Below are 21806 nucleotides of genomic sequence, written 5' to 3' on the forward strand. Positions count from 1 at the left end.
TTCACTTTAAACAATCTTCACTATTGGAGAAATCTCCATTATTGGTGGAGGTATGCCTTCAGGGACTTGTGCCTCTGGTGTTAAAAGAGACACAGAGACATTAGAGTTCATCTCACTATTTACATTATTTATATTGAATGGGGAAATTCCCTCTCGAAAAAGTTTGGATTACTATCATTATTCGAACTATCAGGACCCTCGATTTCAGTGCGAATCGTGGTGAGTGGCGAAGTTGCTAGCTGTATCAATCCCAAAGACGAGCGTTTATTTTTAATAAGCTCAATAGAGCGTCGCCGCTCAGCTCGTTGCTCAGCTAGGGAGATTTCCTTATCAATTCCAGAGGACACCTTTATAATAAAATCATCTAACGTGCCTCTGTTTGCCCCTGTTGATTTCCCCTTAGAGACATGTGAAGTCATAATGTTTGCAATGCTATAGTGTTGGCGTTACGCAAACAAAAGTTAGGACCCAAGTCACAAACAGCTATATATAGCAAGTGATTAGTTTGTTAATTGCTTACTAGTATGCACCAAAATAGTCCTGGTCATCAAGTGGAAGTCAAGGGGGGGTGGCCCAGTCCAGTCTCCTCAAGCCTCAGAGGGCCTGCCCTTTGCCCGGGCATCGCCGATGCAACAGAGGGATTGACTCTTGGCCGGTGGCGGCGTTCGTGTCCCCGTTTCAGCCGGATGCAGGTAGGTGGTGCTTCTCGCTTTCTCCCCGAGCTCCGCCGACCTCCGCGCCGATTTAAAGCGCCTCCGGGCGCTGGGGCGAGGTCAGAGGTGCGCGCCGCCGCTGAGGCTTCCGGGAGTTGTGGTCCCGGTGCGGCGGCACGATGCAACAGAGGGATTGACTCTTAGCCGGTGGCGGTGTTCGTGTCCCCGTATTAGCCGGATGCAGGTAGGTGTGGTGCTTCTCGCTTTCTCCCCCGAGCTCCGCCGACCTCCGCGCCGATTTAAAGCGCCTCCGGGCGCTGGCGCGAGGTCAGAGGTGCGCGCCGCCGCTGAGGCTTCCGGGAGTTGTGGTCCCGGGGCGGCAGCGCGATGCAACAGAGGGATTGACTCTTGGCTGGTGGCGGCGTTCGTTTCCCCGTATTAGCCGGATGCAGGTAGGTGGTGCTTCTCGCTTTCTCCCCTTCTCTGTACCATATCTTTATTTCCATTTTTAGAGCACTTTGTTATGCAGCCTGCAGTGGCATTCTGCATGAGTTTGGTGCTGGGTGGCTTAGAATGGCACAAGATTTGCCACAGCTCTTAGGGACCCTTTTTAGTAGCTCTACCCTAGGTATGATGGGTACCACTTACTAAGCACTTACAGAGGTACTAAAGGCCTGATCAATTGACCAAGTCCCTTTTTTGGGGTGAAAGAACACTGGCGAGCCGGCTAGCAGGAACCCAGTGCACTCCAGACAAAGGTGCAGCAAATACCAGGCAAAAAGTGTGTGTTTTTGGGGGGGAGGCGCTTCGGCAACAAAAGACAAGTTTCCTACAGTCAACAGTTGATTTTGTGTTGTGTGATGCCTCATCAACAGTGCAGTGTGTATTCCTGATTTGTAGCTCAAAATTAGATTTTTCTAAATCGTTAAGACTACATAAAAAGTATCTGTGTATTCTGGCCATTGTATTTCAACAGGGGACACACAAATTAAGCTACTACTCAGTATTTCAAAAAATTTCTCCTCACCTTTCAGGTTCAGAGTAGACTTGCACAAAACATATTAGGCTGTTCTCCTCTTCAGTGACTGTACACATGACACAACGCTCTGATAGGTGTGTTTATTTCCCATCTATGTTTGTACTGTTGTGCTCTATATAAAAATAACAATAATATATATTTTTTATAATTCTGTCCCTCACATTTTGGTAGGCCTTATTGTCTGGAAAACAAAAGCCCAAAATGTTACCATGCAAAAGGAGACAAAGTTGCATGGAAGTAAGATAGATCATGTGTAGCTTTATTCGGGTCAGCAGGCACTCAGATAGCCCAGGCAAAATTTCCAACCACAGACCTCTGAAAACTACAGTACTGGATGAATCAGGGGTGTCGTGATTTGCCTAGAATCTACAGCTTTTTCTTACCCAGGACCACCGTTCCCTCTAGGCCGCGCGCACCTCCCCTGACGTCAGCGCGCACCATCTAGCGTGGAGCGCGCTCGCAGGACGTCGCTAGAGAGTCGCGCCACCCGCCGCTTTTAAAAAGCGAACGCCGCGAACATCAGGCACTTTTCCAGTGGTGGCGGCGGAGCGGGCGTGAGTAGTGCAGGTAAGGAGGCGGGGGGCTGGTGGGGATTATGGCGCTTGCGGCTGTGTGGGAGCGTGGCAGACTGTGGGCTTTTGTTTATATATTGCTGATAATCAGAGCCCCTTCACGGGCTCCGATTAACAGCAATACTTAAACAAAATGCCACAGTCTGCCCCGCCCTGTACTAACAAAAGCGTAGACACTTTCCAAACACAGCGTGTACTTTAGCATACGCTGTGTTTGGAAAGTGTCTACGCTTTTGTTACTAAAGCGAGGGGCAGACTGTGGCATTTTGTTTAAGTATTGCTGTTAATCGGAGCCCGTGAAGGGGCTCTGATTGTCAGCAATATTTAAACAAAAGGCCACAGCGGCTGGGGAAACGAGCGGAACAGAAGGCAAGAGGGCAGAAAGGCACAAAAACGCGTGGAACACAGGACAGAAAGGCACAAAAACGAGTGGGACAGAGGGCAGAAAGACTGGGACAGAGGGCATAAAGGCACAAAAAACGAGTGGGACAGAGGGCATAAAAGCACAAAAACCGAGTGGGACAGAGGGCAGAAAGAGTGGGACAGAGGGCATAAAGGCACAAAAACGAGTGGAACACAGGACAGAAAGGCACAAAAACGAGTGGGACAGAGGGCATAAAGGCACAAAAACGAGTGGAACACAGGACAGAAAGGCACAAAAAACTAGTGGAACACAGGACAGAAAGGCAATTAAAACGAGTGGGACAGAGGGGAGAAAGGCACAAAAAACGAGTGGGAAAGAGGGCAGAAAGACTGGGACAGAGGGCAGAAAGGCACAAAAAACGAGTGGGATGGAGGGCAGAAAGGCACAAAAACCAGTAGGACAGAGGGCAGAAAGGCACAAAAAACGAGTGGGACAGAGGGCTTAAAGGCACAAAAAAACGAGTGGAACAGAGGGCAGAAAGGCACAAAAAGCGAGGGGAAAAACGAGTGGAACAGAAGGCAAAAGGGGCAGAAAAACGAGTGGCACAGAGGTCAGACGGGCACAAACAACTAATGGCAAGGAGGCAGAATACAGAAATATAGGGGCAGCTAAGAGCAGAAGGCAGAAAGGGCAGAGAGGCACGGGGGCAGCGAGGGGAACAGAAGGGAAAACTGGGCAGAGACACGGGCAGCGAGGGGTACAGAAGGAAAGTCCTGGCAGAGAGAGCATGGGGATAGCGAGGGGAACAGAGGGAAGGAAAAGGGCACAGATTTTCGTGCTGTCTGATTGCTCACTTTCCACAAGCCCTTGCGTACCAATAAATAATAAACTGCTAAATGCATACATGTCCATGCCAATAGACCTAATTCAGGCTGGCTCCCTCTTGAAATTGCCTCTGCTTCAAAAGGCGTTTAAAAAAAAAAATTTGTATTAAAATCTTATGATGGTACCACCATTGAAGTCTTGTGCTTTTCTAAACTTGAAGTGTACTTGCCAGTGTAACCAATTCATGTCATGGCGTGCTTATCCAATTTGCAAACTGCCCTTAAGACCCTTATTGTGGCGCTGTATGTGGGAAAATGCACCATCTTTTCACTTTTTAAAGTAAACGTTTTGAGTGCCATTTGGCGCCGCAGACACGTGTGGTTTGGTTTCTGGTGCACATAGCCACGGTTGCTGCCCACAGAGACCCTCCACTGCCGCACACAGTGGAAAAAAAATTTGAGGGAACATTGCCCAGGACCCTTTGATAACATCTAACTTTGACTAATAAAAACATTATTTCCTCACATTTCTGTCTCAAAAAGCTACGGAATTGATGGGGACAGCAAAAGCCCTACTACAAGTAGTTCTTCATATAAAACCTGATGCATTAGAAGTATGAGAGGACCTGTCGCGCAAGAGAAGACAGTCCAAAACAAACTTCAATGTTCTTTTGAAGGCCGTTTGTTTGGGATGGGCATTGCTTTTGTCATTGAGGGGGAAGGAAGCCTGAGGAATATTATAAATAATTCGTTTAAATTGATAGGATTATCAGGGTAAACTGAAGGGTTCATTGTAGTCACCAAGCTGGTTTCTAATCTATATTTCAGAGGGAATCTTTTCAACTGACTGATTTAAAAAAAAAATTTCTGTCTGTCTGTCTGTCTGTGATACAATTTTGAGAGAGTGAGGATTGGTGTAACTGCCAGAAAAGTTTAAAACACATTTTTACAGTTCTGAATAGAAAAACCGTCTTGAAATTGGTAGAATTTGTTAATGATTTTTTCTGCTCATGAGAGGAGCGCAAAAAGTGAGGCAATTTCCACAACTATGTTGATGTAAATATACATCTGAGTTTTTCAGTTTGGTGAACATGGCATCTGTGTAAGGTGGTGTTATTGGTATCTGAACTGGCATCTGCCATTATTTTATGTGGTTTAAGTGAAGCTAGAGTGCCCAGAGCATCAATAGATCTATCACTAAAGCAAGGTCCTTATACGTTAGGGATGTTATCAAACAAACCCTTAATTTGGGTGTGACTTATAGGCAGCAGAACAGATGAAACTACCACACCAGTTACGTTGCAGCAATTTAAAATTGGGAAAGTAGGTGACCAGGAAAGCTAAAGTTTTATTTGGTTGCCCTCAATGCTTATAAAATTACCCAGGCACACGTTATGGCAGTGGCTCACTAGGGTAGCGGGGTGAATCATCCAAGTCCTCCATTAACCCTTGATCACTTTTCTGATAAAGATCAAAACATGAGAAGCAGTTAGTGCAGAGGTGGACATTTGCCCAAATTCATGCGATAAACAATTGTGTTAGAGATAAAAAATTACAGCTGTGCGAAACATTAAATATAAGGGCCAATGAAAATCCTTTAGTATGTTTATAGTAACCATGAAATATTCTGAAATTATATGATACCCGGCCATCCAATTTACCTGCAAATTGACATGTAAGCCACGTTTTTCAATCTGAATACCCTGACTACACGGTTAGGTAACACACCCCAGGAAACTAAACTATGTCAAAAGGCAGTTTGTCCACTGAATTGATCTTTTTTTTGTCTTTGAAATGCACATCAACTTATTTAACTAACAAGGCCATTTGGCAGGTCTCTTAATAATTAAGATGCCTACCTCTCTGGATCATAGTTTGAATTGAAATAGTTTTTTTATGTTTCAAGAGTCCAATAATGTAAAATTCATTGTAGAGCTTAAAACTTCAGTGTGTTTGTTAAAAGTTACATTTGTCTGCTTATCTGATTTTCTCCCCAACAGTTAGTTAGCTGCCCCCTCCTCTGGTTTCTCTCATTTTCTTTTCACTTACCTGGTTTCAAGTTTACTCTTTTCTGACTTTGAGCCCCAAATGTCTAGTAAGTTCAATTATCAAATGTCGACCAAGAGAGCAGTGTGTGGTGTTATGTCTGACTTGCTGTCAAATATTTTCTGACGAAAGATCTGTAATTTCCTAACGTGCATTTGAGTACTGTGTAACCGTATCCCTTCTTTTTTCGGTATTGCACAGAAACCAGGCGTTCCCCTTGCCAGGAGCACTTTGATTACACACTGCTATAAAGATCTGGGATTCATGGATTTCATCTGCACACTAGTAACCAAAGCAGTAAAGGTTGGTATTTAAATCCTAATGTTCCTCTCTACCCACAAACCCTGAGTATGTAGTGTGCAACCAGCAGCCCCTTACCTGCTTCACCTCGTGTTCTCAACCACTGGAATCTCTAAAGAAATGTACCACTTAAGCATGGAGGAGGTAGGGAGAACCTCTCCTTGTAGACATCTCCGGCAGGGTTCTGTAATCACAGCAACCCTAGAGCAAGGGAACGTCTGATACCAAGACAGGTAATTAACATACACTGGATGTTTGAATCCCCATGCACTGCAACTAAGCACACAGTAATTCCCCTCACAGGTGTAGGAAAGTTCCCCTTTTTGTTATGGTCACTCACACTTTTTGCCACTAGTACTGATATTTTTCGACTGATGTGCACTGGGTCCCTGCTAACCAGGCACCAGTGCTCTTTCCCTAATACAAGATAAAATGTGCTAATTGTCACACAATTGGCACACACTTTGGCACCCCTGTAAGTGCCTGGTAATTGTTATCCCCGGTACCTAGGGCATGGGTACCAAAGAGGGTCCCTTAGGGCTGCAGCATGTATTATGCCACCCTAAGGGACCCTCATACAAATTGCATGCTGACTGCCATTGCAGTCTGCCTGTCTTGGTGCAAACCGAGTGAAAATACTACATGGTACACTCACTGTGTGCCGTGCCAAAGTCTCAGCATGTAATTTATGTAAGGAACCCCTACAGCACGCCTTGTATCCCTAAGGCAGGTGCATTATATTAAATATGAGCGCATATCTGCATGAGCAGATATGCCCCTATGCTGTCTAGTTCAATTACTAGATGGTACAAGTGAGTGGAGAAGCCATCTTAAGTTAATGCCCTGGTCACTGGTCATTACGTGTTCCCCCAGCTACATGATGGCTTTACTGAAACCTATAGTGTTTGGTATCAAACACCTTGTCTTAATAAATCAATATTGTTGCCAGTACAAGAGTTATTATGACATGCACACAGCGGGCACCTTAGGCATGCCCCCTGAAAAATCTACCACTATCTAGTGTTCTGGCCGATTGGTTTCATCCAGCCTGCCACCACAAACATGTTTCTGACCCCCTGCAGGTGAGAGCGACCTCTCTCTGAGGCCAGAAACAATGACTGCTCTGGAGAAGGCTAGTGATTTAACATATCAAGGCCAGGGGCTTCAAGGGCCCTGCGGCCTTTAATATGTGTCGCTGGCTTTCCCCAGACCTGGGAGATGCCACCCCCTACCCAGAGGCTATTTGGCACCAGGACAGGCAGGAAATTGGGTATGCTAATAGGCGTGTTGCAACACCAGATTAGTCAAACCCCTATGGCTTGCCTGATGGGCTGCCTGATGTTCTTCACAAAAGAATGGTGCCATCGTTTTGTTTTGGGTGGAATTAGGAACTCTGGGACAGGGTAATGCCCACTTCCCACAGGAAGGTGTCCTATAGGGAGTGTTGTGACCCCAAGGGTAAGTATCCTATTAGCTACTACCCTTCACTCCCCTTAACACCCATGAATTCAGTATTTAGATGGTCCCCTAACACCTGGAACTCTGATTCACCTGACTAAGGAAGAAGGAGGACCGAGAAGATCTGCCGAATGTATGAATTGTGGACTAGTTGTGGACGTCGCTCCAAACCCCGCCTGCCTGCTCCTGTCATGACAATTGAAAAGACCCGACTTATCCTGCAGTTGTGCAGCCTTCAAATGCCTCAGTGGAGCAACCCGCCATCATCTCCCTTAAAGTAGAGGAGTCACTTAACTGCAGGCCTTGACCGCAACGTCCAGTTCACCGATCTGCTGACCACTGGGTCTACCAATGTAGCATCCGCCCAGGAGAAGGTCGTCGTGCTCAGGGGAGGTCAGATCTTTCCCCCACCAAGTCTGGAGGTGCCAGGACCCCAGGAGCTGCCCTGTATTAATACCCTGGGTACCGCACCCCTTGCAGCAGCCAAGGCTTGCTCAGTATCCAGCTCAGACCTACCAATGTGGAACATCAGCACCAGAGAGGCCGCCATCTATTTTTTTTTTTTTGTCCTCATTCTGCCAATTCTCTTGCTGGAAACTCTCCTATCCCGATTGCCAAACCAAGGAGCAGAGCCTTTCCATCCAAGAAAAAGATACTGTTTCCACTTCCATCCTTCACCACTATGCCCGTAGCAGAAGGAAACCAGGACCGACAGCAAGATTTTTTTGGCTTAATCATCGGACCTCCAGGGGCGTTTGCTCCATTCGACCAACAATGTCCAAACTTTCTCCCGGCTTCTAAAATCGCAAGCCATGTCAAACTGACTTGTAGAGATTATATTCTTAACACAGTCAGAAAAGCAAGGAGGACTTTCAGACTTCCAAAGCCTACAGATCTCTTGTTTATCCAGGAGGAAAGCATAGAAAATAAATCTGGAGATAACAGCGTTTTTTCGTGTTGAATCTTCCTGATCAAGCCAAAAAATATAAGAATTGGGCTTACCTCGACTTGCTGACCAATTACTTCTCACAAGAACTTACACATCTCACAAGAACTTACACATCTCAATCCAATAACCAGTGATCTTTGGGCATGTCATAAACATGTGGATATCATCCTCCGAGGGGTGCATACATCTTGGGCAAGAATATGGGATTCCAGTAAAACTCAACAACTTAGCTGGAGACCAATAAACCCTTTGTGTGTTAAAAAGATGGTTACGCTTAAGAGAAGCGGGTTTCACAACTGCTTGTAGAATTGTGAAAGAATCTAACCAAATCTCTTTAGCGTTTTCACTCGCTAGGTCTTCAGCCCAAAGCTTTGAGATATCCATGCCTAGGTGGTCATCTGCCTCTACCAAGGCCTGATACCACAAAGACACTTCCTTTTTCAGAGGGCCTGTTCTCATCGCCTGACCTAGCCAGGAATCTTCTTCCTCCACTACCCAAATCTGCCTTGCCCACCAGGAGGAGACCTGCTAATATTTAAATCTAGTGAGTTGACCCCGGTACAGTTACTCAGAACTTCTCAGTTAACCAAAGATGAACCAGATTTAAGATCTCCCCAACAAAATAGCCCTGCAGATTTTAATGGCAGACTGAACTGGGCTCTCAGGTGTTCCCGGAGAATTCCAAATCGGGGCCCAAGAAAAGTAATGGGGAAGTCCTATTTTTTTCTGGAAAAACACCCAAGTTCTTAGGGCCCCCTGCAGAATCTTCAGCCTCGCCTTCTTGAAGTACTTCGGGTCCCCATATTTAAAAAGAAAGTGACATTGTCCTCCTCTCAATCCACTTAACGTTGCCCGAAAGAGTATTCCCATGGGAGACTGGTCTGTCTTATTCATCAACGCATGAAAAACAATATGCCATTTAAATCTGGAAGGGCCAACCCCTCCCCCCCGCCCTCCTTCCTCCAGCCTCCTCCTCAGCTTTTTCCAAGATATCCTTGAACCCTTAGAGGACCAAATGAAGCTGCCTATCTTCCCTTGTAGTTTGGCCTCTTCTCCTTTATCAAAAGGTAAGTGGATACAGTTGAAAAGGAAAGTAATTTTAGGGAGGACAATCATTTTAATAAGGTTGACACTGCCATATATGTTTAGAGGTAGGTTTGCCCACGCACTAAAAGCCTCCTGACCTCTTGACTTGCTTCCAACATAAGCTACCCGTTTGACAAAGCACCTCTGCACCCAAGCCCCACAACCCGAGTTCGAGTCTACCAATGGTGCACCCTTGCCCCAAAGACCCTCAAGAACTGAGACCACCCCTCTTTGGGTTCTGACGGATTTGTCCCCAAGTCTCCATTTGCAGAATTTTTCTGTTGCAGGTTTTCTCCATAGACTTCAGCTGTAGCATTCGAGGCTACCCTTGCAACCAGCACCTTTGCACCTGGACACACCTTGGCAGGTAAACCAAAACAGATGATGGTTCTAAGGACCTTGGACTCTACTTACCTTAAGTCCAGAAGAACACCACTGTAACTCGATTGGAAGTACCCCTATGGAGTTTTTTTCTCCCATGGGGTAACAGTACTGCCTTCGAGGCTCTTGCCTCAAATCTGACCTTCTGTATTTTCTGTGTTTCTGAAAATCACTCACTCAAAAAGTACTTGCTTAATCTCATAGATCTTGGTGCTAAAATAATACACAAATCTATTCTTCTAAATTGCTGTCAGTGTGTCAGAGTGTGTCCTTGATCCCCTCTGATAAGTCTAAGGCTGCTTGACCGCACTACCACAAATAGAGCACCTTGGGATTGTTAAAGCAAGCCTCTGTGCACTATTAAGGTATCCCTGTCCTCTCTATACAGTGCACCTAATTTTGGGAAACTATATAAAGGGCCAGCTTCCTACAATGGAGACCACACTAAAGGTGAGCCTGGTAATCTACTAATATGGAGACAGATTACTTTCGACAGGGAGGCAGTGATTTGCTGAAATCCTCTCTTCACTCTGTCCTTTATAGCATGCTCATATACATGAGCCACAGAGGAATTAGCAGATTTGACTGCATGTAAAAATAATATTGATGCAAATCCAGTAGGGTACAAACCAATCCTACTTGGCTCCCCATCTAAAAAAAAAACAAGTATCAGTAGCCAATCAGGAACAAACTCCCCATAGATAATGCCCACACTAGGGCATCATGAGAGATCGAGAGGCAGAGAGTTCAGTGGGCTACGTAGGCTTCATGGGTTTTTACCCTTAAAGGGTATAAAAGAAATTAGTAGAATAGTTTGTCACTGGAGATGATCTGATACAGGCGGGCCCAGAGTATCCAGGGGAATGCCTGAGAGATTTGGTGGATAAGGGCCTTGTAGCTGGGTTTGCCCTCCTGTTTAAAGGGGAATTAGAAAGATGCTGGGTTAAGCAAAATTAACAACTGAGCTCAATTTAATAATATCACCACTACTGTGTGAATAAATACATTTGTCAACTATTTTCGTCCATTTTTATACTTCACCATGATATATTTGAATCACAAAGACCCCTCTAGCATAGCCTAGGCTAGAGTTCTCAGATGGACCCCCCCTGTCTAGATAGGGATCCAGACCTGCTGTAGAGATGAGGGCAGTGAACAGAGCCATTGTTTAAAGAAGCTCATTCTACTAATGGATACATGTTCAGGTAAACTAAAATGACTCCGCTTTACGAACTCTTGCCCTCAGAGCATCTTTGTGTTGTAACCAGTGCTTAGAAGTGTTTTCCCTATCATTAGTGGATCTAACCAAGTACTCTATCCCATACACTACATGTTTGAAGATCTTCTTCTTTGTCTCCATCGCTCATTGTCTTTGTATATTTTCTGTTACTTTCACCAGATCTTTGGAGAGCACTTTGAGAGCCCACCACAGTTGAGGGTGTTGGTTTCCTTTTATGCTTCCACTATTGTTGCAGCCTTGGAAGCTATGGAGAAGATAACCGAAATAATCGTGGCCAAGCTCCTCCCATATGTGCAGAAGGTATGAATTATTGCTTGTTTGCTGTGACCTTGTTGCCTTTCTGTTTTTATTCTGTGAATACTTTCTGTATCCTAGTTGTGACAAGTTATTGTGAACTTTCTCCTCTGTTTATCAATATACAAACTGTTGTGGTAGGGGGGAGCTAGAAGTCGTTGCAGATGTGTGAGATGCACACGCATGATGGGGACTTTGTGATGTGAAGAAGCAATCTAAGATGAACATGATCTCTGAGGTCCAATAAATGAAGTGATAGCAGGCAGAATGTGTACAGGGTCCATGAACTGTGTACAGACAGCAGTGGACTTTATCATAAATATTTGGATAATTTTGTTTTTTTCCATACCAGGGTTTGAGATCTTCCTTGGTGGATTACAGAGCGGCGACCTACATGATCATCTGCCAGCTTGCTGTGAAAGCGGTGATGGAGCCTTCCCTGGTCCGTGCTTTGGCAACGCAAATCACCAAGACGTTGAGCAAGACCCCATTCCTGATCCGAGACGGGCTAGGCTGCCTGATAGTTGTACTGCAGAGCCAGGAGTCAGACCACTTGGGGAAGAAGTAGGTGGACTTGGGCCATGCCACAGCTTCATTGTTCCTCTGTCAGGCTCCTGTGAGTGATGGAAAGTTTCTAAAAGGAAACTGCTCAGTAGTTGGCCGATTCCAAACATTCAGTGATGGCTTATTTAACAGTCATTCTACAGGAATATATTGTAAAGCATAAGCTGGGAGTTTAGAACTTTTAATATCAAGTTCTCCTCCCACACCACTCACTATGAATTTCCTGGTCTGCCTCTACTTGCCTTTTTGTGATGGTGGAAAGCAGCACTTCTGCCAGTACTTCTCCAACATGTTTAAATGTTGAGGGCATACCCTTAAGAGAGCTTTTTGGTAACTTTCACTAATGTTCTGAGAGTGTGCTTGCTGTGGGTGTAAGCAAATACAGCATAGTATTGATCAGTGTTCACTGGTTGGGGGATGAGAACAGGTAGCACAGCTGATCTGTATTGTCACCAACAACTAACTGGGGTTTAAAGAGGCACTTCAGGAAAGAGATCGTTATGGGCTTTACAGCCTTTTTAGGTCTCGGACCGGAAAAGCTGGCTTGCCAGCTTCCGGTCAGAGAATTAATGATTTTGAGTACGGAGCTTGAACCCGCCTCTGTACTTGACCTCTCCTCAATTGGCTGGCTTCCTAAACGGAGGCCAGCCATTGGAGGAGAGATCAGTCACTCCAATGTAGCCCCGTCCTTTTCGGATTTGGGGGCGTGATTTTTTGCGTTCTTTAGACAGTGACGTTGTCCGTCACTCAGAACAGCAAAACACGCCCCCAAATGCGAAAATGACCATGCTTTCTCCGAGGCATTTCTGCTTTGCCTCGGAGAAAGACGGTGGTTGTTTCCAGAGCTGCTCTGAGCTGCTCTGCTCGTCCCCCCTTCCCTCCGCTTTCCTTCGTCCAGCTCTGTCCTTCCCTCCGCACGCAGCTCCGTCCCCCTCCCCCATCCCTCCGCCCGCAGCCCTTCTTCGTCCCGGTCCCGCTCCCCCCCTCCCTCCGCCCGCAGCTCCTTGGTCCTGCTCTGCCCCCCCCTCACTCTGCCCGCAGCTCCGTCGTCCTGCTCTGCCCCCCCCCCCCTTCCCTCCGCCCGCAGCTCCGTCGTCCTGCTCTGCCCCCCCCTTCCCTCCGCCCGCAGCTCCGTCGTCCTGCTCTGCCCCCCCTTCCCTCCGCAGCTCCGTCGTCCTGCTCTGCCCTCCCCCTTCCCTCCCCCCGCAGCTCCGTCGTCCTGCTCTGCCCCCCGTCGTCCTGCTCTGCGTAGTGATCTTTCAATGCAGTAACTCCAGCAGAAGGGCCGCCCCCACGGTTGATCACCCGGTAAGGACATTGCACAAAAAACCAAAGCTGGAGTCCCTTACTTAGAGTGGGTTTCCATCTCGTATCACAAGGAGGCTCTATGTATCCGTTCATTTTTGAGAAGCAGGCATGTCTGAAAGTAGTTGGTCCACAAACGGACAGGATCTATTGCGATCCAGAACAATATCACACCTGTGTACAGCTTCCTGGGCTCTCTTCTAACACATTATTCAGAGCCATCTTTAAATCCCGCAGACCCCTGCACGCTTTACAGTAAGCCCGGCCGGTTCTCGCGTGGGAGGGCGGGGGAGGCGGCGGCTCCTGGCAGGGTCTGTTTGTTTGTGCTCAGAGCTGCAGGCTCAGACACTGGATCAGGCCGGGGGTGAGGGGGAGGACAGGCAGGGGGGGGGGGCGCCTGCATTCCCCACACCTGCTGAGGCTTGCTAGCAATGCGCAGGTGGTGTCCGCATAACACAGACTTGTTGTTCAGGTGTGTTTTATAGCGTCATGTTGTGTGTCAGTGACTTCAGAGTACTATAAATTAAAACGCAACGAACTCTGAGTATGGTGCCTCAGCGTGTGCCGGTGGCCCCCTCACTCCATCACAAGCCCTGCGAACAACCCTGCTTTTCACCCACAAACATTTGCTCCCAGTTGTTTTAGTCTGGTTATGTCAGCAGCTAAAACTACACTACCCTGAACGCCTTAGGGCGGCTATCACACTAAAGTGCAGGACTGGAAACAGTGCCCGTGATGTCACATAGTGAAGTGGTCCAAAATCTTTAGCCCTTGTACCCTACACCCCATCAAGCAGCCCTTTAAATTGCTCGTAGTTCATTTATTAAGAATGGTGCACGTGTTTTGACTTTGTAAGGGATAATGGCTCTTTTCTTGCTACTTTTTATACCACAAAAAGTTTACTAATGCATTGACTGCTTCGATTGAAAGGCCTTAAGAAACAGCTTTTCAGAATGGATGTATATTTTTTTTAACAACACGTCATAGTAGGTTTTGTTCCCGTTATCACTGCTTGCTAAATCATTGACTATACTTATTATGATGCCTCGTGGCCACTTTGCAACAATAATTCTTTTAATAGGACTTTGGTCCTTGGGGGAACCAGTGGAGTGGCCCATCCCATGGGTGGGTCTGTGGTTTGACAGAGTGTCAGGCTCACATTTACATTAGAAGAATGCCTAGATGCAGAGGCAGCTTTGTCTTGCCCACGTTGCCCCTGAGGGTCAACTAACTAGAAGCACCAGCCAGGCACTCAGGGCAAAGGGAATAGTAAAAAGAGACACTGGCTGCTCAGCGCCTCAACTGGAAATCGTATGGATTCTTCACCTGAACTGAGGTTTAATAACTTAACACAAAAGGCAACTAAAACTCTGTTATTCTAATTCATAGTTTGCCTTGAGAATTATTGAATAATGATCTTCCTTATAAAGCTGGCAGTCATTCTGAAGCCATACGCGCTTTGTATGAACAAGAACATTGCTCCTGTTACACATATTTCATCAATAAGTATAAGTTTTAGTACCACTTTTAATTGTCTGTGTGTAGTGTATACAACTTTTGAGGTCCATTCACTATTTGGTCTTGAAAAAGGTATTATGCGGCAGGAGGAGACCAATTTATGTGACAGATTTGACTAAATTATGCGCCAGGAAAGGGCTAATTATGCAGAGTAATGCTGCATATTGTGTGAAAGTATTCTTTTGACATTTTAAACCGTGCTAATACTTTCTTAGCAAAGTTTTCACCTCATAAATTCCAGCCCTCAAGTACAGCAACAAGCTACTGACAAGTGACTGGTCAACCTTTGCGAAGGGCCTTCTACAGCGCAGGAACTCGTCGATTCACTTATAATAATTTTCGATCTGTTCGAGGTAGAAACAGTTTTGTTAAAACCTACTAAGGATGCAGCAGATGATGCATTACGTGGCAAGTGCAGCACAAACATAACTATTAAAAAAGCTGCACAGTAGCCGAATTGCATAATTCCAGTGGCCCAGATTATAAACTTGGTAAACCTCAATTGTATATCTGAGTTCAAGGGTTCTTCAGGAGAAAGACACAATCTACCACAGTTCAAATTAATTAACAAAGATCATGAAAACAACAAGCTCTCTCGCAGCACTGCCTTAGCAGGAATATCCAAAATCCATTTGGTAGCAACTAGGAAATCTCAGTCGAACACTTGTTTGGGAGGAGTTCCACAACACCCAGGGCGAGGGACGCTTGGCTTCAAACATGAAGAGACATGCGCATGTTGGCACACTGGTTGCTAAACAAAGATCTCCATGGTAAGCATCTTAATAGACTGAAGATTGAAAAATAGACGCCACAAGCTAATTTACTGTTGGACACTCTGGAGATTTAGATCTTGCGTAAAATTGACCACCATCTTTGATTGGGAAATAATTTTCTTTATTTATTTATTTATTTATATGCTTGTATAGCGCAAGAATCCTCCATCTCAGTATAGACCGGAGACTTTCATGGATTTTATTCCCATAGGATCTGATGTAACACCTTTAATCTCTACCTCAGAACTTTATTATCTCAGGTATTGAATCAATACCTTAAATGTTGCTTATCAAGATTTTTAAGATATAGTAATTACTATGTCTAAATCGCCATTTACTAGTCAACATGTTTTCTGCTCGTTTGTACACTTCTTTTTGTATTTATATCACATGTTGTTAAGCGCTCTGATACCCATGGGTCACGTACGCGCTATATAAAACTGTTAATAAATAAATACATAAATAAATAAACAAATAACCAATGGGATCAGCTCTGCCTAGTGCCATACATTGGGCATTAACCTATCCAGTTCTAATGCTGATGTCCACATCACATCATTAAAATGCTATTTTGTGCATGATTACCGAAGCCCTCTGAGTCCACTGAGAGCCATTGTACAGGAGTACTGTTGTTACAGAATACTTCATTTGCCACCCTTCCTTCAAGGTAGTGTTTGTTAATGATACAGTACCTATTTACATTTTATGTTTTATTTCATCTTGCATTGTCTAAGATTGCATGTCTTTCTCTGATGTCGTGCTTCGCTAGTTTTTTTGAGCAACATGTGACTTTTGTAGAGTGCATATTGTTTAATGACAGGCCCTTAGGTGCCTGACGGAGTTCAAGTTGTGGGCGTGTGTTCATGCTAGGACATGATTGGGCCCTCTGGTGCTAAGGCTGAAAGTAGTGTGAATTTCTCACAGTACCTGCCAGTGGATCATAAAGTTGTTTTTTCACTACATGCTCATCCAGTCCTTGGCCTCTCTGCACCATTTACAGACCGATTGTCACACATGTTCCAGTTGTGATGACTATTTTATGTGAAAGGATTGCGACGAGGTGCACGGGTGTCAAAATACCAAGTACATGAAACTAATGATTATTTTTTTTACAGGTGAGAGTGTGTGTGTGTGTGTGTGTGAGAGAGAGAGAGAGAGAGAGAGAGAGAAGAAGAAAGAAAGCATGTTGAAGAGGTTACACCAGGAACAACAGCTTCCGGTCAGAGAATTAATGATTTTGAGTACGGAGCTTGAACCCGCCTCTGTACTTGACCTCTCCTCAATTGGCTGGCTTCCTAAACGGAGGCCAGCCATTGGAGGAGAGATCAGTCACTCCAATGTAGCCCCGTCCTTTTCGGATTTGGGGGCGTGATTTTTTGCGTTCTTTAGACAGTGACGTTGTCCGTCACTCAGAACAGCAAAACACGCCCCCAAATGCGAAAATGACCATGCTTTCTCCGAGGCATTTCTGCTTTGCCTCGGAGAAAGACGGTGGTTGTTTCCAGAGCTGCTCTGAGCTGCTCTGCTCGTCCCCCCTTCCCTCCGCTTTCCTTCGTCCAGCTCTGTCCTTCCCTCCGCACGCAGCTCCGTCCCCCTCCCCCATCCCTCCGCCCGCAGCCCTTCTTCGTCCCGTCCCGCTCCCCCCCTCCCTCCGCCCGCAGCTCCTTTGTCCTGCTCTGCCCCCCCCCCTCACTCTGCCCGCAGCTCCGTCGTCCTACTCTGCCCCCCCCTTCCCTCCGCCCGCAGCTCCGTCGTCCTGCTCTGCCCCTCCCCTTCCCTCCGCCCGCAGCTCCGTCGTCCTGCTCTGCCCCCCATTCCCTCCGCCCGCAGCTCCGTTGTCCTGCTCTGCCCCCCTTCCCTCCCCCCGCAGCTCCGTCGTCCTGCTCTGCCCCCCGTCGTCCTGCTCTGCGTAGTGATCTTTCAATGCAGTAACTCCAGCAGAAGGGCCGCCCCCACAGTTGATCACAGTTCAAAAGAGGTTCTCACTCAGCCTCCACCGCCGGCCGGTGCCCGTCCTCAAATCCGGCTGCGTTACACCACTATAGCCTTGAGGCTGATCACCCTGAACCTACTCACCTGTTGCCCGAGGGGATCGGGCTGTCACAGAAGGGCGCCTTCTCACCCGGCAGTCAGAAGTGTTTCCCTCAACAGGATGGCAGACGACCACTGTTGTGCACCTCCGGCTGCCTTGGCAGTGAGACCGCTGGCCCAGGTCTCAGCAGCGAAAGCGAAATGGCCAGCTGAGCTCCCATTCACCCAAGCTCGTCTGGGAATACCACCAATTATCGGCCCATCAGAGATCGCAGTTAGCGGCAAGGTAAGGGAGGTAGACTTTACAAGCAGATTTTTATTAATTTTACAACTTGTAACACACAGGCTTTTTATCAATCACTCGAGTTGACGGGCGCCCCAAGAAAATCGTCTACTCCGCCATCTTTTTAGGTCACGCCCCCTTTACTATGTAATGATGTGCTTTGTTTGCTATGGTCTCCTTCCATGGTTTTCCATGTTTATTGCTGAGTGCACTGTGACGTATGGTGTGAGGTTGAGTGTTGCATTTGCAGACATTGCTGTGATACTTCGGATGCCCTTGTGTAGGGATGATTGTGTGGGGGTGGGGGTCACCCATTCTTTGTTTGTGTGATACACTAGATAGTCTTGTGTATGGATCAATATGTGGGGGTGCGGATCACCCATTCTTTGCTTGTGTGATACACCAGATGCCCTTCCTTATTCATGATTGTGTGGGTCACAAATTCTTTGCTTGTATGATACACTAGATGCCCTGTGTCGGGATGATTGTGTGGGGACGGTGGACACTAGATGCTCTTGTATAGGGATGACTGTGTGAGGGTGGATTAGATCCTTTATGGAATGGATGTGCGTTAGTTAGTCCACCCATTTCTGATGCAGATTTGTTGTTTGCATGGTTGTGATCTGCTGTGCCACTTTGTGTTTGTTTCCTTGTGTATTGCTGTTCGTGCTTGTCTGGCCAACTTCTGTGGCATGTGGGGTTTGGTATGAGATGTAGGACGTGGTACAGTGTGATGTTGTCTACTATGGTTTTGAAGGGAAGGAGATGTGTCCCTTTTATTATTTATTGCGGGTATATGTGTGGTCTTTTATGTATCTATCTGGTACTCAGGGTTTTTGCATGCAGGGTTTCTTCTGTATTACATATAATTTGTTTCCATGCATTCTTCATCAGATAGTGACATGTCTAGCTGTTATTCACTAAATGTTCTTTCTTTTATTTAGTGTTTTTCCATGCATGGTTTCTTATGTATTATATCCGCTTTGTTTCCATGTATGCTTCTTCAGAAAACTATATGTCCATTTGTTTTGCTTATATCATTACCTCACAACATCCCTCTCCCTCCCTCACTCTTTCACTACCTCACTCTCTATCTACCTCACTCTCTCTCACTACCTCACTCTCTCTCTCTCTATTTCAATACCTCACTCTCTCTCTTTCACTACCTCACTCTCTCTCTGCTAATGCAATAGGTATCACATATGCAAAAAAAGCTAATGCCGATAGAAATGACAATGCCATTTATTTAGGGATACAAAAAAGATAAAAAAAATGAGCAATACCAATAGCTCTACCTATAATATTGCCGAGACCATTGCATTGTAAATGCTTGTTTAAACATGTTTGCAAGTTGGTACAAACATAGGTTATTGTTAGCAACTTAAGCCCTTGGGGCATTTCTTTTAATTTGGACCGCCCTCCCATTGTTTTCACTATGCTATTCATCGCTTTCAGCTTAATTTGAGTTCTCTTTAATGTTGGACTGTTAAAAAATATTGGCAGTGTGTAATTTATCAGCACAAGCTTAGTCTTGCAATATTTCTTACTTTAAGTAGATGTCCTACTTACTATATTAATGGCAGAAAAAATAAATTATTTTTAAAAAAGTTTGCTTTTTATGATTTGGAAAGGTAGCAAGACATTTTTTTTATTTCAACACACCTGTGCTTTTATTGATCAACCATTTTGTAATCGGAACACAGAAGATGCTCTAGCTGCAGTGGTTCCCAAACTTTTTTTAACCACGGCTCCCTTGACCCATTGGCCATTGCCCGTGGCTCCCCACTTGTACTTTTTGTGGAGGATGCCCGTGATGTAAGCCCGGCCGCGGGAGTACTTGCAATTATATCCCTGAAAATAATTTGGATGAAGCTAATGAAGGTATTATAATCATATACGCAGGGTGTTTCGTATTTCTAAGGTGGTGCCTCTAATAAAATATTTCTAGTTACACTTCTTTGCCCTTCCCTTTTTTAGAGTACCGTATCAAACTTTTTTATCCCCCTTACAGTGCTATGCATGTAGGCCCCATTGCCAAAGTGTTTTCCTGCAGCCTCTCTCACATCGAACAGCACTTTGATGCTTGAATGAGTTCATGCCATGCTCAACAAAACCTTAAAATTAAAGATGTGATTGAAGGTGGTTTGTCTGACTTTGTCAGAAAATAATTTGTTTTTTACTTGGAATGTTTTTTGACATTTAACCATTCCATGTAAGAAATAAAATTTTAAGCAAAACTATTCAAATAAATATTTCTATTTTATTTCCTTAGCAACATCCCATTAGGTTCCGCCTGATGGATGAACTTAAAGTTGTGTGAAACTAGAAAAGCGTATATAGCTCTGCAGGTGAACTGACCTAGTAGTATGATAGCAATGCTGCTCACATGTCTGTTGTTTGTTTTTCTGCATGCAGACCCTTTACTCTTCTGTGCAAAGTCCCAGATTTGATGAGTACACTCCAGGGCATCGAGACTGCATACGATACAACTGCCCTTCTGCGGTACCTCCTGCCAAATCTGGTGTATTCCGTAATCCAGCAAAGCAGTGATGGTGAGCTCTCTGATGGTTTCTTCTTTCTGCGCTGAACACTCACATTATTTTTCATAGAGGAATTGTGTTGCCATGAAAATATACCGTTGTAACGAAAAATAGTTATTTTGACCCCTTTTTAAAACTCAGTTTGACCAGAATAAAAGTCTTTTGAAAACGGGTACATTTACTGCAAGGATAGTGGTTAATGTAAAGGTCAGGTTAAGGGTTATTACATTTAAGGTTAGTGTTAGTGTATGGATAATGTTAACAAGTATGCATAGGTTTATGGTCAAGGTTAATGTACTGGTGGAAATTTTATTTTACTATAGGCATTTTTTATAAGTTTAGCCATCTAATTTAATTATTTTGTTTTTAACCCCTTCTACGCTGATGACGAGCTGGGCTCGTCATGGCGTAGCCCGCTCGCACGCTGATGACGAGCCCAGCTCGTCACGTAACATGCGGTTTTAAAAAACTCAGCGTACGAGCGGAATTCCGCCCGCACGCATGCGGTTAAGTGTTCTTTATTGTACCTTGTTTTTAATTGTATTTATTACAAATATATCCTTCTTTCCATTGTAGATGCTTTTGAAATAGCTAACCGATTTCCCATTTTAGTGGATATTCCTCTCCAAGTGCCACAAATGAATCTTAGCCCCGAGTGTTCAAATAGACCTAGAAAATGTTGCTGTTGCTTCAGTTCATTAATGTCCATTGCCACTGCGTAGCTTCAGATGCTGTGTTAAAGGCGACCACCGGAGGTAATGTGGCAGATCCACAAAGGCATCATAGGTGGCAGTGATATGTTTCAAGAGATAATCTGCTTCCTCCAACTCTGAGTGTAGGGTAAAAACATAGAAGAATAGAAGAGAAGTACTTTGATTTCTCCTCCCAGCCGTTTCCTTTATAGGGAAACATTTTCCTCTGAGTGAGCATTTTCCAGCTCCTGGGCTTCTTTTGAATAAATTCAGGCTTTTCAGCTAGCTATGTCTGTTTTCTTTAATACGTAGAGGCTGGGGACCTACTCCAGTGTGAACCATATTTTCTTGAATCCAGGGCAAGATGCAGGCTTTCCCAGTAAATCGACCCATCATTTGCTTTTAGAAAAGGAAGGTAGAATGAAAAACACACCATTCTTTCTTTTAAAAGTTCATGTTTATATTTGCAGCACTCTCCAAACACTCAGCAGTTTGTCAGGAAAAGGATTGTTATGGTTTGTCAACCAGACAACTTGCTTCACAATAGCCCTGCCTACTACTAGAGAGATAGGTACCAGAATTAGAGAAGACCTGCTGCCCACTGTCGCACACATCAGAAGGCACACACAAGGCCGAATAATATGGCGGTGTGTTTGGGGTGGTGGCAGCTCCCTTTGCCCTCTGCTTAGTTTGTGGCCATAACATTATCGAACAGTGGTGATTTTAATACTGTGTGTTCGAACTTTTATCGGAAAGATCGTATTTTCCATTTTATTTCTATTTTCACTCTGCCTAACCTTTTTGTTATACAGGAACACCGCGTGGGTGCTCAGACTCACTCGGCAGTCTCTTACACGCCTCTCCGGGCCCCTTTCAGCGCGACTGGTGCTCCGG

At 45.3% G+C, this 21806-nt stretch overlaps 1 protein-coding gene across 1 annotated transcript in view; it reads left to right on the plus strand.

The window, feature by feature from the left end:
* Nucleotides 1–21806, plus strand: part of HEATR1 (HEAT repeat containing 1) — a 411542-nt gene that overhangs the window by 69338 nt on the left and 320398 nt on the right. The window contains exons 5-8 of the mRNA XM_086926859.1: nt 5700–5801; nt 11072–11212; nt 11559–11770; nt 20096–20232. Of these exons, the coding sequence (XP_086782985.1) occupies nt 5700–5801; nt 11072–11212; nt 11559–11770; nt 20096–20232 (592 nt within the window). The remainder of the gene's footprint in view (nt 1–5699; nt 5802–11071; nt 11213–11558; nt 11771–20095; nt 20233–21806) is intronic.

The sequence above is a fragment of the Lissotriton vulgaris genome, chromosome 6 (genome assembly GCF_964263255.1).
Source record: "Lissotriton vulgaris chromosome 6, aLisVul1.2, whole genome shotgun sequence".
NCBI classification, from domain to species: domain Eukaryota; kingdom Metazoa; phylum Chordata; class Amphibia; order Caudata; family Salamandridae; genus Lissotriton; species Lissotriton vulgaris.